Source organism: Spodoptera frugiperda, chromosome 25 (genome assembly GCF_023101765.2).
Source record: "Spodoptera frugiperda isolate SF20-4 chromosome 25, AGI-APGP_CSIRO_Sfru_2.0, whole genome shotgun sequence".
NCBI lineage: Eukaryota > Metazoa > Arthropoda > Insecta > Lepidoptera > Noctuidae > Spodoptera > Spodoptera frugiperda.
Window position 1 is genome coordinate 14,265,202 of NC_064236.1, and position 17,399 is coordinate 14,282,600.

Consider the following 17,399-nt stretch of genomic DNA (forward strand, 5'->3'; position numbering starts at 1 on the left):
AAACAAGTTCAATCTTGAACATCCATTAGTGTCATTGTTTTCCAAACTTAGCATTACATCAGCTTGTATATCCCCAAAGAGAAATGTAGAAATTTAGATTAGGATTAAGCAAATGTTTTTATCAATAGCTACCTAACCAAGGGCCGGAAGGAAAATATGGGGGGATGTGTATTATTATTATTAATACAATGCAGGGTATAATAATACTTTGTTTAGTTACTTTGATAATAATTTTCTTCACATGTTTAAATTTTTTTGGTACTCATCATTTACAAAACGGTAGGTACTTTCATCAAATATTTGTCATAAACAAAACGTCAAAACCTCGTGGTCCTCCCCAACCAATACTAATTGCAAGGGAGTAACTATGGTTACGGCTTGACAGCAGCATTGTTATGGAACCCTCGTGTTTTTATGTATCTATATACAAATCCAGCACCCTTGTCAACAACTGGATTAGCAGTTATTTTTGACAGACACATTTGTGAAGATGTTAAACCAAATACCATAGTGATATTATGTTTAATTGTTATCTCCGCACTTCACAGAGAGGTTGCTCCACTCTCAGGGACGAGAGCTTCGCAGAGCCCTGTTCACACTCAAGCAAATTCTTCAGTCCGATAAGGATCTTGTGCACGAGTTCGTCGCGAACAAGGGCCTGGACTGCCTCATGCAAGTCGGCAACATGGCCGATCACAACTACCTGGACTATATCCTACGAGCCCTCGGACAGGTAACAGTTTTACATAAACTCAGTTTAAAAATGTTTTGTTCACAACCACGCCAATACGGAATACCAAATTCAATTAAATACGAATCAGAACTTTTAACTGAACTCAGCTTAGTTTTTGGTAAAATTCAGATTTCCGATACCGGTACGGAAAGTTTTAATTACAAACTTTATTTGCATCGAATTTTGTAGCGAGTAATTCGTAAAGTCGGGACCATGTTAGGAGTTATTTTTGGTCTAAATAGACTGTATACGTACTATTCAGGAGTAGGGGGCTTGTAAAGGAAGTCTGTGTGCGAGTCCCCTTGATAGAATGATTAAAAAAACAATGATTGAAGTCGTAGTGTGCATGTATAGGGACGCTTGCTCGTGGAAGGGGAACAAACACGGGAATCACATCGGAATTTTCCTTGCATTAGCCTTGCAGATTCTATCTTCGAATTCAGTCACCTATTTCACATTTCTTATATCTACGGTTCGCTAGATTAGAAGTAGATTATGCCCTAAATTCAAAGATTGGTCATCCATGAACTTCTATGTAGGTATGCCAAATACACGTTTAGGCGCGATTAAATAACAAACATCCAAAAATAGTTTCGCGTTACCCTAGTATAATAATGCTACAATTATTTGGGTCATGTTTTCTTTAGACTTTTAATAGAAATAACAAGAATAAAGTTACGTAAACAAATAATAATCAATAGCCGACGAGCTAAAATCCTGGGAAATCTTACTCAATGCTTCTAGTCTGTCTTCACAATGTTATAACTATAATAGAAATGTAATGATAGTATAACATTTATACAATGTAGGTTCACACAATATCAATGACCCATTTATTTTCCGAAAAAAAAAATTTACATCCACGTTTTGATACTTTTATAAAACAATATTTTACTCCATATTCCTGTACTATTTTAATTCACACAAAATCTATATTATATTTTACAGATCTTGCTCTACGTCGACGGCATGCACGGGGTGATGGGCCATCAGCGTTGTGTGCAGTGGCTTTACGCTCTCATTTCTAGCAAATTCCGTCATGTAGTCAAAACAGCTCTCAAACTTCTTCTAGTCTTTGTCGAATACACCGAACCAAACTGTATGCTCCTCATAGAAGCTATTGTGACCGTGGATAACTCTAACGCTCGACAGCCATGGTACAACATTATGAAGATCCTTCAGGACTTCGATGCATCCGACACAGAACTTCTTATTTACGCCACTACTCTGATCAATAGATGCCTAAACAATGTTCCTGATAGGGACACCTACTACGATCAAGTGGATGCCTTGCAAGATCAGGGCATAGATGATATTATACAGCTGTATATGTCAAAACAAGGAACTGATTTAGATCTATTGAGGCAGTTGCAGATTTTCGAAGCTGTTTTGCTATATGAGGATGGTGACGAAACGGGAACAGCACTTAAGTAAGTTGATGGTAACACATTATTTTCTGAAAAACAGATATCATATATCAATCATAAATTAACATTTTAATCACAACTGTAAACAAATCCTCATTAGAATTTCTTTTTTTCAGACAATTGGATGATTCGGTAATCAACTCAATACGTCGCAGGAACATCAACTTAAATAGTGAGAGAAGAAAGTCTAAAAAGCAACAATGCAAAGAAAAAGGTCAGTGACCACATGTATTACAAAGTTCTTTTTACTCTTTGGTGTGCTTTAATTTATTATACTCATTTTAATTATATAGTTTTCTGCATGGTATGTCAGTTCATACCCTTAAATCTACTAAGACATTTTTTTCATATTGCAACTATTAAAATATTAATTAGTCTACATTTTAAGACCTGTATCCAAAAGTACTTGTCTGTTCTCATAAATGTTGTTTAAAAAGCATAACTTCATTCCATTTGTATTATGAGCGAGTTTCAGTCAAGTTGATTTCAATATTTAAAACCAGAGCCTTTTAAACAACATTAATTTAATCCAAGCGTCTTTATTTTGTGCTGTTTTTCACTAACCACAGCAAAACCAGTCATCACTCACACTGAGCCAGACAACAAAATAACGAATAACATTCGTTCATTCTTACCACCGCTCACTGACCATAATAAGGAGAACAAAGAACTGAGTTCAGCTTTAAGGAGACGACGAGATCGTTTCGCGAGGCAGGCACATCATATCATTCAGCAACAGGAGATGTTGAACCACTCCAGCGATATCTACAATGGCTTATTCCTCAACAATGGGAGCTTCACGAGCGCCAACGGCAGTTTCACAAGTTCAAACGGAAATTTTTCCACGCCCAATGGCAGTTTGACGAGTGCCAATGGGAGCTTCACAAGCCCAAATGGCAGTTTCTCAAGTCTCAATGGAAGTTTCACCAGCACTAATGGAAGTTTTTCAAATTCCAATGTGAGTTTCCCGAGTATTATCGGGAATTATACCAACACCAATGGGAATTGTACAAATACTGGGAGTTACACTAATGGAACTTACACCAATAATAAGAGCTACTCAAATACTACTAGTAACATGAATGGTACCAGTTTGTCGAATGGAGTCAATGGGCATCACGATGAGGAAGATAAATACATGAATAGGACTACGAAGAACTTTAATCTAGCAGATGTTTTAAAGAATGGTTTGTGCTTACACTAACACACAACTAATTTCTTTGTCACCCGCTTTGTTCTGCTTTTTTTCGCTAATAATTTATTTTGCAATTATATTTATTTTCTTCTTGTATTTTTGAATATTAAATTTTAATTTTGACTTTTATTAGGTAACCAAAGATATACTTCTGGTCTCAAACAGAGAATCCAAAATGGGACTTTAGGACACAGTGTGAATGCTGTTGACGCTATAACCGTCATGCGGCAAAAGCAGACAGATGCGACTCCAGAAGTGAAGGACGACCGAGGAATCTTGCTGAATAGGGAACACAGTATCAAAGATTTGGCACAAAGGTTGACCAGCCCTGTCAGTCCAACTACAGAAGAAAAGCCATTACGAGTTTCTGATATGGCAGGAATTGTATCGAAAGCCAAAGAAGAATTAGCTAAATCTCAATCAAAAGGTTATATATTTTTATTTTATTTTAGTGTAATGTTTCATTTACTTGTAGTTTATATTATGTTCAATAAATCCAATTTCAAATGAACGTTTCTTACAGAAATAATAAAGAGCCCTACAATAGAAAAATCACCTAAAGTACACGAAATCAAAGTATCAGAAAATGATTTGCATTGGGAAGAACTAAGAAAAGGTTGTCTGCATCGAGAATTCCACTTATGCGACTTAGACTTTTCCGATGTCCGGGAGGATTCTGATGATGAGATGTCATCACCTGCTGTGAACGCCGCTAGCGGTCCGCCACCACCACCACCCACAATGTTTCCACCAATGGGTGTTCCTCCGCCTCTGCCAGGTTGTTTCCCTCCAATGTCTAAAAATAACGTTCCTGCTCCACCAAAACCAGCTCACTCATCAGAAATGTCAAACGACTCTGATAGCTGTACAATAAAGAAAAATAAGAAAACAGTTAAATTGTTCTGGAGAGAAATACAAGAGAACCCAACGCCAGTGGCCATAAGGCCGAAGGTTGGAGGATTTATATGGGACGACCTTCCTGAGGTCAGCGTTGACACTGCTATGTTGGAGCATCTATTTGAATCTAGAACTAATGATTTGATTATCAAAGTAAGTAAAGTATACACAAGTAGTAATGTAATGTAAGTTTTTAAATGAAACTAATCATTTTTTCTTTTTTTTTTCATGTACGTCTCCGGCTTCTTTCAGGAAGTAAGTATATTTTATTTTTATTATCTTTATCTGTTAGGGACTTAATTTTTATTTTGAATACTAAAATTTAAGAAAAATGAATGATGGCTATTTTCTCAATTAACGACATTTGAACAAAAACGTTTCTAATTTACAGAAATTAATGGAACCAAAGAGAAACCTTATTTTAGACGCTAAAAGATCAAATGCTATCAATATCGCAATGAAGAAATTGCCTAAACCACAGACGATTAAGGCCGCTATAATGAAAATGGATGCAACGGTCGTTGGTAGAGAAGGTATAGAAAAACTGCTGACTATGTTACCTACTGAAGAAGAAAAGATCAAAATACAGGAGGCCCAGGTAATATATTTATAATTACACTGTTTAGGAGAGAGAGAATATATTTTTTTTAACCATGGACGTTGTATTTTTTATGTATTTGTCTTGTGTCAGATGAACAAGGGCCAAAGTATTGTCATGGTGATCCGAGAATTTTGGATTAAAACCCACGTAGTGAATTTGGGTTTTCGAGATTTTTAGGGCAAATGTGGTTAATTTGTATTTTAAATGGTTTTATATCATATTTTTCAGTATGCTAATCCAGATTTGCCACTGGGCAGTGCTGAACAGTTCCTATTAACTCTGGCTTCTATCAACGAACTCTCGTCTCGACTAAAACTTTGGGTGTTTAAATTGGATTTTGACAATTTAGAGGTAAGATTCATGTTTCTTTTTTAATTAAAGCCCTAGGGTATGTTTAAGAGAAGAAACGAAAAAGGTTTATGTTTTCATTTAAAATGAAAAAAACGTGGTATGTTACTGCTGTTTTCTGCACTCTACTCAATGTATGTATCTTACATTTACAGAAAGAAATCGCCGAACCACTGATGGACCTAAAGCAAGGTATAGAATTGTTGAAGGTGAATAGAACTTTCAAAGTAATCCTGTCTACGTTGAGAACTGTCGGAAACTACCTGAATGGAAACTACGCCAAAGGTTTCCGTTTGGAGTACTTGTCTAAAGTTGTGGAAGTAAAGGACACCGTGCATAAGCATCCTCTTCTGTACCACATCTGCGAAATGATCATTGAAAAATTCCCCGAAAGCTCCGACTTTTTCAGTGAAGTTAGTATATTAAATTATTATATTTTCTAGACTATTTCTAGATTCCTAATTAACCCTATTATCCTTTAACGCCCACAAAAAGTGCTTGTGTTCTAATTCTACTGACTAAAATTTCCAGGTTGGTCCTGTTATCCGAGCCTCTAAAGTAGATTTCGATGTGCTGTCAGCGAATCTCCAGAAGTTGGAATCTGACTGCAAAGCGTCTTGGGATCATATGAAACGCGTCGCAAAACATGATGGATCTCAGATTTTCAAGACAAAAATAAACGAATTCCTCACAGATGCAGCCGAGAGAATCATCCTACTATCAGTTATCAAAAAGAGGGTGATGAGCAGGTAAATGTTTGAATATTAAATCAAATCAGTTTGGTCTCAGAAACTATTATCAAAATTAGTGTTTTACTCTCCAAAAAACTTATACTTCAGAAAAATGTGAACAAAATAAATTCATGTGGTATGGGCAGGTGATGGTATGGACAATGATAGTCCAGGAAAGAGAAGAAACTAATAAAAAACTAAATAAACTGTGTAATTATGAATGAAAGAAAAAGAGGTGTGACGGAAATTGACGGGATGATGTTTATAATTGGGGTGTGGGTAGAGACATACTATAAGTAGCACCAAAATTCTCGATAGTTATAACTACTATTATAAAAACTGAACCTAGGAAATAACTTATATTTCCGCTAATGGACCGAAAGACAAATATGTTGTAACCAAGTGACATTTAAACCGTTTTATGTGTAAACATAACAAAAGAAATACATACTTAGTTTCGACTTTGAAATTGTTACAGATTCAACAAATTCTTACTGTTCCTCGGAGTGCCCCCATGTGACATACCCAAGACCAAACCTGCAGAATTCTTAAAGGTCATTGCGGAATTTTCTCTGGAGTACAGGACTACCAGGGAGAGAGTATTACAGCAGCTGGAGAAAAAGGCTAATCACAGAGAGAGAAACAAGACTAGAGGCAAAATGATTATTGATGTAAGTCAATCGATGCATTTTCAGATACTAGACAAAATGGTGACTGGATACTGGGAATCACTTTCCCATTAGCGAATAATGGCAAATCTTCTTATTATTTTTTCCACAAAATAGAATTAAGAAATTGGGCCTTTGTTATTCCAGGTGGGCAACTATTCTCACAAAAATGGCGACCACACTGCAGATAGTGCTTTAAAAGAACTCTTGAAAACTGACCCGGACACTGATAGCCTCACAGACGGCAGAAGAAAGAGTCAGCCCAACAGCAGAAGAATTCTAGTCAAGTAAGTATACTATCAAAGTAAAAGAAATTGACACTTCGCATATATTACAGAAATAAGTAAATTGTTTAAAAATGCACTTAAGCTACATTTAGTAGTTGTAGTAACAACTTAACATACTTTATACTAATGATTTGCAGGAAAACTTAAACTGAAAATGTTAAAATCTTTGTACAATTATCACTTCCAGTGGGGACTTATCAGCGGACGAAGAGATATTAGAGAGCCTTGTGAGATCAGCAACATCCAAACGCAAACCTGTCACACGAGAGCGGAGAAGGAATCGAATTTCAGACAGGAAGAACTGTAAGCTATAAAGTTGTTGTTCAATCAATTAAGCTTGGCAAATTGATCACTGTATTAGACTGTTGGAACTGGGAGCATGTTAAGAATCTAAGTTAAACCTTACTTCGAGACATTGAATATATTCCAATTTCTTTTCTTTTCTTTAACATGATCCCCGTTCTATTTCTTAAACAAGCTCTGCGGCCAACGTGCTAGCAAATTCTCGTTTATCATCCAGAAGAATTAGCTATCACCACCTGGCGTACTAATCTGTTTATGAATACACATTAATGCGAATTAATCTCTATTACCTTCTATAATTGTTATGTCTAGATATATTTAAAAATTGCATTGCGATACTATACTTTATGTCTTACTTAGTTTGTTTCAACGTATACTCCAAAAATCTTTGTCTCCACTTAACTGCTGTGCTTTTTCTTATCAATTAGATAATTTAGGTAATTATACAAAACTTTTATTTACAGTGAACAGGACTCTTGATGGAAATCAATCATGACGAGTAATTCTTCCCACGGTACGTAGTTTTAATTTTACTTTTAACACTCCAGATCTTCTTCTATCAGATGAAATTACAACTATTACAATTGTGTCAGAATGGTCGATCACTGAGCAGTGCAAGAGAGACGGAGCTATGTAGGTTGTATAGCTCCGTCCCTCTTGCACTGCTCAATGATCGAACATTGTGACACAATTGTAATATCAGACTAAGGCCTCAGTTCCTTTGCAACAGCTGGATGTCTTGATAATTTTGGAAAAAAATGCAAAAACATAACCAATTCTTCTATATGGCAGAATCTTGATACTCCAAATTTTATTTGGCATAACACAAATTGCATAATCTTCTTTGGTCGAATATTTTTGTGAGGCATAAACATTATTTTGTATAACTTATTGTTTGGCAGAATGTTTACGTGTCCAAATTCATATCGGCAGACTTTTAACAAGTCAGTTTTTATTATGAATAATTTCATTTTGCAAATAATTGTTTGGTGAACCGAGTTTTTGTATAGAATTTCTTTTTCTCACTAATATATAGATCGTTAGGCACTTGCTAGCATTATCAATATTAAATTCAAATAGTTTCATAAAAAGACAACACGTTCTGCTAATAGTGACAGAAACGAATCGTCCTAAAACCGACTATACACAGCCTTATCTGCCCTCCCCCTAGAATGTAATTGAAGTCTGCGTAGGCGCGGAGGGGTAGCTGCCGCGGTGACCGTTGAAACCATCTGCGACGATATACCGGCCCAAATACCGCAGCGCCGAAGCTATTACAGAATCGACACTTATTGGTAGGTATTTAATGTATTTAAAAAAAAGGTCCTGACTGCGAATTTTCTGCGACATGATGCGTTCTGCTTATTATGGCCATAAAATTTATGCCTAAAGTTCTTACTAACAAAATTATGCGATTCGAATTTATGATAAATGAATGTGTGCCAAACAACTTCCTGCGAAATGAAGATTATGCTATCAGTTGTTATGCGAAACAAAATTGTGACGTAAAAATTTCTGCTTTAAAAGGTAGACAAGACATGCTTAAATATTAATTTATGATTGTTTAGACGTTCTTGCTCATTTAGGTGCCAAATCAACTGTGACTCTGACTAACATATAAAATTTTGTTACAGATCAAAGAATAATCAGCTCACATACCTGGAATTGCAATTCAAATCAGTACTCAAGATTTATGGAAGTGTCAGCTTAGTGCCTCGTAATTGGGTGGTCGCAGGTCGATTGCCAAGGACGAGCTAAATGTGGATGGCAAAAGGCCCTTCATTTACATAATATAACTGATGATACACGAGTGATTCGTATACATTACACTTGTGAAAAGCGTGAGTGATATTATGTGCCTACTCATGTACAATGATAAACGTTTTGAATCTCATACAATAGCCAACCCCCAGTGTTTAGGACAATATGGACACAGTGCTGGAATTGTAACCAAATTCTTATCGTGCGATAATATAAATATATTACATTTTACTCATTGTTTTATAAACAGCACTGTTTTGTACTGTACAATGAAATCACACGCGACCTTTAACCCCTCGCATCTGAAATCTGTATCAGTTTCTGCAGGTGCACTATCAATTTGGCAATGCAAAGAAAATGATCAGAATCATGCCTATTTTAGAATAAGACCAGTTTTTCTTTTATTAATATAAGAGGTGGCGCAATGTGTGTTGAAGATTTTAAAATACCAATATTATCAATTAATTGGACATAAGTCGCACTATAAAGTTTTATAGGAGATATGATATTTATATAAATTAGTACTGTGGTACATACAAAGTAAATAGGTATTAAGAATCTATCTGTGATTTCATTGTAAGGTATAAACAAAAATTTCACGCACCTTAAAGTAGTAAAATTGTTACATATGTCCCTGATTTAGAAGAGATTTGCAATATAAATGTTATAGTCCGGTTGAAGTAAGATGGCACCGACTTGGTGGTTTTCTTGGGTATATCATTACAAAAACACTAGAATCATGGTTCAGCTTTGGGCGCGTCATCGCCAACTAAAACGTATATTTTGATCGGACTATTTATGCACTTATTATAGTCAGTAAAGCAACAATGTTTTTCTTTTATTCTCGAAATAAATAAAAAACAATTGTTGCAACATCCTTATAAATAGGTAATTATGCACTGTATATAAATACTACTGAATAATACAACATTAAAACCAATTGCAATTAATTATTGAATGCCTTTAAAATTGTTTACAATTTATTCTTGATATTTGGAAATGTTTTTTCTATTAGTTATAGTAGAAAAACATCGCATTTCTATTTCTGCATTTCCTAGAAGTTTTCCATATGTTTACCAAATGAGTAGGTTCCCTTCAGATTAAAATAAATCACCTTAATGTAGTTCTGTTCACGTAGGAGAAGGGCCCTAGTCTTTGAATGAATGTTATAAAGAAGTGTTTTACAATGTTAATTTTCTAAACGCACTAAGCATTAAATTATGAAGGTTTTTCAATTATATGTATCTAAGTGTAATTATTGTATTTTCTCATTCATATCGCCTTACAACTTGGCATAGCCATCAAATAAGCTAAATAAAATACTCTAAGAATTTAATTGGTTGATCTCGCATGTATCATTAATCTTTAATATGATTAGGATAACTATCTTCTCTCAAATTGTGCTGTTATTGTCATCAAAATGTTTGAATTGTAATCTAGATGTTATGTTAGCATGCTGTCTTGTAGTTTAAGGTAAATAAGACTTTAATCGAAGCATATGCCGAGGTCATACGTAGAACGTTATGCATTTTCTAACTGGCCATGCAAATCTCATGCATGTATGCATAATTATGTACCTATCGGTTGTATTGACTTCGGCACTGTAATATGCCGTGATCTATGGTATGTAAGAATTTCGTTGGTGTATTTATGTAAATAACTGATGTAAATAGCCTCTAACTATATAGCTGTCTTTTGTGGTTTTTTGCTCTATTTAGCCAGTCGGTTTATGAATATTATTATAATTCAAAATATCTCAATGTTTAATAGATTGTGACCAGCACCTAATTATATTTCAAGTTTTACGAATCACGTTTTATAGTAGAAGTAAATAAAAACTCGAGCAGGTTGTTTGTGAACATTTTTTCTTGACAATGGTCACGCAGCGCTGTTCTCTTTTTATTTGCTCACGTACCTTTCTTTAGATATTTGAATGTAATAGATCTACAGTATAAGGAGCTCCATCCAATTCGTGAAGGTGTTGATGATGTAGATTATTTAAATTGATTACTAGTCTGGAACTATACCCGATGAGATGAGATAGCAAATGGTATTGGTATCGTAGTACCTAGAGGAACGCCTTTCGGATCGAGTGGGGTTAATGACACATTGTATACGTGTTCTCAAATTATTAGTAGATACCAATTTGTCCTGATCTTGCATCCTGCACGTTTAATATTATTGTAATGTAATTATTGTATTGTATTCGTTATATTAGACAATTTCTGATTCACTACCGTTATAGCTGCAATAAAATATTCAAAGTAATAACTGTTTTTCTTTATTTAACCTTAAGTAAACTACGACTGCCTCGTTGGTCTTAAGTGTGACTGCCGGACAAAGGGTCTCGGGTTCAATTCCTGGGTCGGGCAAAGTACTACTGGGCTCTCCTGCATATAAGTAAACTACGGAGTGCTCTACCACTTGATTCTTACACATAAGTATAGGTACGTATGTACATCATAGATTTGGCCAAACAAACCATTTAGGTACTTCATATATTTCACACACTTATCTCTTAAATCAAGCCAAAATTAAGGCACACCTATCTCCTGGACATCCCTTTTGAAAAATATTTATAGGGTAGCTTTGTCCATTCTTTCGACTAGCCCAAACCATCTTTACGTAAATCTTTCTGGCATAATATTAGTTTAGCCTTTCTTAAGACGACGACCGATACGACCCTGATATTCAAACCTTGTAGGTGGATTTGTTTGCACACATAAATTAATGGATTGTAGTCAACAAGGCAACTAATTATACCTCCCACTCCGTGTATGGTGCATTCATGCAATACTTCGATTACGGGCAATAAACCATTTGGTGTTGTACATATATAACAATAAAGTATTACTATCTAACTGTCTAAATATTTATTTCGGCAAATTACGTTTAGGGGCCTTAGTACCAGTTTGCTTTACGTTCAACGAGATCGAAACGAGAGCACGTTCGGCGCTCTGATTGGCCGGCACGAATGTATCAACCAATCACAACGCCGAACGCGTTCTCGTTTCGACGTAAAACCTACTACTAAGGGTACAGTTAATGCTTTATCTTGTAATTGTCAAGGCTCATTATCCTAAGAGTTTTCCACGACACGTCAGAAACTGTACTCTCCTTTCATAAGAAGAAAACACGACATTAAGGTAACCAAGACCAAGATCCAAGTTCAGGTCAATTGGGCTTGACTGCATTCCAATTGGACTTACTAGAGTACACAGTTACATACATATTGATTTCATTTCATGTTCTGTCAATGCTATCTACGTTTATAAGCACATCACAAATAAAAGTGATAATATGTCATTCTTTCTTTATTTCTAGAAACATTGTTTAATCATTAGAAACTTTAATAAAAAAAATAGGATCGTTTCGTACTGCAGTCAGTAGTCTAGATAATATGTTATTAGGTCTACTAAGAGAACCCGGTGCCTCCTTTAGGTGCAGATAGTGACCATCGGTGAGGTTTTCATGATGTAAATTCCTACACTTCCTACTTTTTCCCCAAAAAAACTAGGCACCTTTTGAAGGTCCACCGTCAACAAAAGGAGGTATGACGTTATTAAGTAGGTAAATAGGTTTTTGGAATATTTATAATCTAACCACAGTTTCACGTCATCCTAGGATGCCTACCTAAGATATCGGCACTAAGGAAATAATGTATTCTCGATCTTTGTGTTTGCAATATAAATTGATGATTAATAGCTCAAACAGGTTTCAATAAAGATTTAGATTTTTCTCAGACAAATACAAGTAATCTTTGAAACTTGTCGAACATCCTTGAATTTTTAACGAGAACTAACTATAAATATTAATTTAATTCAGGCATTCACAGGTGCAAAGTAAATATAATAAATTCGTTATGGTTGCATGAGCAGAAGTAACAGAATCTGATGTCGTCCACTGCTGGACATAGGCCTCTCCAATGGCACGCCACTAAGCTCGATCTTCAGCTCTTCGCATCCAACCACTACCAGCCACCTTGCGGATATCGTCACTCCACCTAGCAGTTTGTTTACAATTTCAATAATAAGTGATTAATGTTTTACTTTCACTTAAAAATGCTCAAATGTATAGACTTTATTTTTAGTCATGCATTTATAATTTACACATTCAAGGTTGTGCACTTAAAGTATATCTGTGTTAGGTTCGACGGTGACTTTAATATAAAATTCATAACATTTTAAGGAAAAATTTACTTACCATACGTAATGGAGATTTAAAGGTTAACTCCAGTCTTGGTTATCTTGAAGATAATAAGAATGTCTTATCAGTATCGCTGGTTTTCCTACGACCGCAGCAACTCTTCGATAAGTAGCTGAAAGTAAACAAAATAGAGTATTTCAAAGAGATTGAAATATACCATGGCAAATGCATATACCACCATGAAAATTTTTGGCAAAAAGGGTGAACACAAATTATAGTTGTACCTAATATGTAAAAAACCATTCATCCAAATCTGCTTAATATAAAATGGTAACAGACCTGACAGCAAAAGTTGCATGATAAGAATCTAGTCTCGTCTCAACAAAATACTTTCTTTGTGCATAAAAGTAAGTTTTTTTGCTGTAATATTTCTTTGTTTATTATCGTCATTCGTTACTTTTCACACTACATTTAACGCACACTATCTTAAAGTATAAACAGTTTTCACCGGTCCTGTTACTAGTCCGTCTTCATTAGGGCCGAATGGCATAAACAGACACATTCAGAACCTACATGACTACTTTCTATACTAACTGCCGCACTCAGAGACATTTAATGATTACTTAAACTGTACCTTAGTAACGATTTTCTACCGAAAACAATTTTTAAGGACTGGGTTAAGTATCCATTAAATGACTCTGAGTACGGCGGTAAGTTTATCCGATTCCTGTATGAAATCCATGATGCAGTCTCTTTTTGATATATAATCTTTATAGAAGCTTCATTTATTACATCGTAAATCCTTAATTACATACTGCTTCATCTTTGTATCACCTACAGTTGATTGATAGAAAATGCCTAAGGCATTCAGTTTATGTGACTGTGTATAAAGTGTAAATAAATAAATATCTGTCGATCAATAAACAATAGTTTAATGTAAGTTTCATTGCAAGACGACGGTAAACGAAGACATCTTATTGATTAAAACTAACTTTTACCTTTTACTTCATTTAGGATAACAATAAGATAAAATTAATTGAATAGAATATTATTATTCCTTTGGTAAGCTGCTAAACACGGTTCTGAAAAAATAGTCTCATCAAATTGTTGCATCAACCTGTTGAATATAATTGTCCACTTAAATAGTCATTCACAAAAAAGATGTCTGCCAGTGCCACTATGGATATGTCAACTGGATTCTTGCATTGATCTTAAAGGTCACATCGATATGAATACGAAGAAGTTAAATACCATCCTACTTTTAAAAAAGATATATTAAGGGATGAACAAAATTAATATGGTTTTTATACATCAATGGTTTAATAACGTACCATTAGGTAGATATACCTATTTGGCATTGAAATTATCTTGTTAGATATTTAATTTAAACCTATCTAAATAAGATTTCCATAAATAAATCTATAAGCTATTTATATGTTTGTATGAACTGTGTTTAATAATAATCAGAACAGAATAAAGTGTCAAAGGTGAGAGGAGCGCAAGGCCTTATCTTGCACACGCGGAACTGTTCCTTGGTCCCATTTCGCCGCAGACTTGGGACATGAACACGTAGGTACCCATAATCCCTCCTTTTTTTTATTACCTGATGGTAAGCAATCGCAGCCGCCCATGGACACTTGAAACACCAGAGGCTTTACAAGTGCGTTACCGGCTTTTTGGGAGTTAGGAATTTAAGGGTTGTTGTTAGGGAATGGGGATGGGGAAGATTGGGAAGGGGGGAATTGGTCCTCCGGTAACCTCACTCACACAACGAAACACAACGCAAGCGTTGTTTCACGTCGGTTTTCTGTGAGGCCGTGGTATTACTCCGGTCGAGCCGGCCCATTCGTGCCGAAGCATGGCTCTCTCACACTTAGAATAATGTTTAAAAGTCTATAATCTGTACATGTCACTTGTTTTTAACGTGTAAAATAAATGTTTCTTTCTTTCTTTCTAGGTTAAGAACATTTTTTTTCTGTTTTCCCCTAAATACAAAAATAACTAAGTATAGAAAATTATACAAGCCTGGCCTTTTTTAAAAACAACGTGACAAATTGCTTCATTTGGTGTTGTTATAATAACATGACGCAAACGTTATCATAGAATTATCCAACTAAAGAAACTTATACTTTACTACAAGTTATGTCTAGACTTTCTTCATATGAAATTTTTATTGCAATACAGTTGTATTGCAATAAAAATTTTACAATAAAGTGAAGCAACAACTATGGTTGCTACAAATTAACCGATAATATGTATTATTTTAATTGTTTCCTGTAATTGTTAGAAGTTTAAGTACATTACATTGAAGAAAGCCGTTTTAAAAGATTGTAAAGTGCTTCTTAGACATCACCAGTAAATGATGACATAAATCATTGTCAGGAAAATTCGTAAGGTTTGATTCTTAGACTAATTAATACAAGAAATGCTTCAATCATTAATAAATTCGTCTTCTGTACTTGATTTTCTTCCTAAATACAAGTACTCTAAAACCTAACCCTTAATTCGATCAAAGCTAATTACTACTTATTTCGTCAGAGTGATTATATCCTTAACCATGAACAAGATTAGTCAAGAAGACGAGGTACATCCTTATTAATATATATCTCATTACGTTATGCTCCGTGTTAATTATTATAGGTACTTTGTATTTTATTTCGATTTAGATGTAATTTAGAAGAACACGCATAAACACTAGCACGCACTTAGCAAGTCAACTAAATAGAAAGTGATATAAGTAGATTGGTATATTGACTGGTTATTATAAATAATAGGTATTGTTTGAAAACATGGTATGCCTGGTATGAATTTGTAGTCGACTCACAAGAGTAATTTATTGGAAGATTACAGAATAAATCGCAGTGATAATTTCCAACTAGGACAATTGACTTGCAACATAATGATTATTACTTATACATAATGTAAGTAGTTCTTTTTTAATTAATTAGTTATAGTATTATAACTGTACAGCATTCCAGAGAACATTTATAAATGATCAATCATCAATAAGATATTGTAATAGTAAAAATAAAGGGTGCCGGGTATTAAGTCATTCGCTTGTAACTGCCGCTACCTGGCGTATACTCACGCGCAGTGTTACGTACAGGTACAGGGAAGGCTTGCGCGAACGCAGGCGGGGCGGGGACAGGCAGTGCCGCGACGGACACCATCTTGGGTGCGCGTGAGTGATTCTTAGTGTTGTGATTATATTAATGTTCCATCCAGGTTTGTAACTTATTCATTACTTAATCTTTTTTTAAAAACAAATCGTTTTATTCACCGCTTTTCGAGTTTAAGCTTAACTATTTAAAATTGTACTATAACATAAACCGGTTGAGTAATAAACCACTTTTACGGGCCGACCGAGTTAGTCAACTACTGGATTTTAAGTTCGCTATATTTACTTATCTAGGTGCACTGTAAGAGCAATTTCTTAATCGGGTACCGTTTTGTATGTGAAAAATAGGTTAGGCAGGTTAATGCTTTTAAACTTGGTGTTAAAGGGAAGATGTGTTGGGATTTTATGATGTGACGTCACAGTGCTGTATTTTTTGTGGATCAAACTGGTTGATGGACCACGATGAACAAATTGTAAAATTATTTTGTAAAGGTATTGTATTTTAGACCCTTATATTATTTTATGTGGTATCTTTTAATAGCGTGTTAAGTGTAAAATGCGATATAAATAAACATAAGTAAAAATAAGCATGAAAGTTGCTTCCTCCGCGAAATCGATGTTATCGGGAACCAGATTGGATGTGCCGATAAAACACTGACTTTATACGAGACTCGCGTTTGTCCTAAGACAGAGTGCTAAGTCCCGATACTTCTTCACAGCGAGTTTCACTAAAATCGGTTGAGACATTTCGAAATGATTGAGTAATAAACTTTTAAACACGTTTTCTTATTTACTGCCAATAACTAAGTTGTATGATTTTTTAAGAATCTTTCATAATCATGATTTTATTGTGAATGTATAAGGGAATTATAACGGGAGGTGTGTTTATAACCAGTAAAATAGGTCATGATAAACTCACTGGTTTCTGTTTATATTATAAAAAGACGTATTGTTTTCTCTGGTAATGGTTTCTAACAATGGGCCACTAAGGCGTTACGGTAGGTGGGCAGTATTTTCACTACAATTAATATGTATTGGTTACAACAAATGTTAATGCCAATGCCAGCTTTGGCATCACTTCAAATGGCACGCGGTTCCGTATTTGCCAAGTTAGATAGGTAATTAGATTTCTCGAAGTGGTCATGTTTCCAATTTTAAGATTTAATACTACACATCGCGGCTTT

General features: G+C 34.9%; 2 protein-coding genes across 4 annotated transcripts in view; both read left to right on the forward strand.

Annotated features, from left to right (window-relative positions):
- Window positions 1-11,222, forward strand: part of LOC118268541 (uncharacterized) — a 95,214-nt gene extending 83,992 nt beyond the window's left edge. The window contains exons 7-22 of the mRNA XM_050704282.1: window positions 549-733; window positions 1,682-2,163; window positions 2,277-2,374; window positions 2,730-3,347; window positions 3,489-3,782; window positions 3,879-4,405; window positions 4,505-4,507; window positions 4,644-4,850; window positions 5,082-5,204; window positions 5,357-5,614; window positions 5,733-5,950; window positions 6,411-6,603; window positions 6,748-6,887; window positions 7,075-7,190; window positions 7,655-7,704; window positions 8,825-11,222. Of these exons, the coding sequence (XP_050560239.1) occupies window positions 549-733; window positions 1,682-2,163; window positions 2,277-2,374; window positions 2,730-3,347; window positions 3,489-3,782; window positions 3,879-4,405; window positions 4,505-4,507; window positions 4,644-4,850; window positions 5,082-5,204; window positions 5,357-5,614; window positions 5,733-5,950; window positions 6,411-6,603; window positions 6,748-6,887; window positions 7,075-7,190; window positions 7,655-7,686 (3,494 nt within the window). The 3' untranslated portion in view covers window positions 7,687-7,704; window positions 8,825-11,222. The remainder of the gene's footprint in view (window positions 1-548; window positions 734-1,681; window positions 2,164-2,276; window positions 2,375-2,729; window positions 3,348-3,488; window positions 3,783-3,878; window positions 4,406-4,504; window positions 4,508-4,643; window positions 4,851-5,081; window positions 5,205-5,356; window positions 5,615-5,732; window positions 5,951-6,410; window positions 6,604-6,747; window positions 6,888-7,074; window positions 7,191-7,654; window positions 7,705-8,824) is intronic.
- Window positions 11,223-16,168: 4,946 nt separating this feature from the next.
- LOC118282405 (calpain-C) overlaps window positions 16,169-17,399 on the forward strand; it is a 60,640-nt gene continuing 59,409 nt past the window's right edge. For all 3 annotated transcript variants that reach the window (XM_050704283.1, XM_035603474.2, XM_035603483.2), the window contains exon 1: window positions 16,169-16,322. The gene's annotated coding sequence lies outside the window, so the exon portion shown is untranslated. The remainder of the gene's footprint in view (window positions 16,323-17,399) is intronic.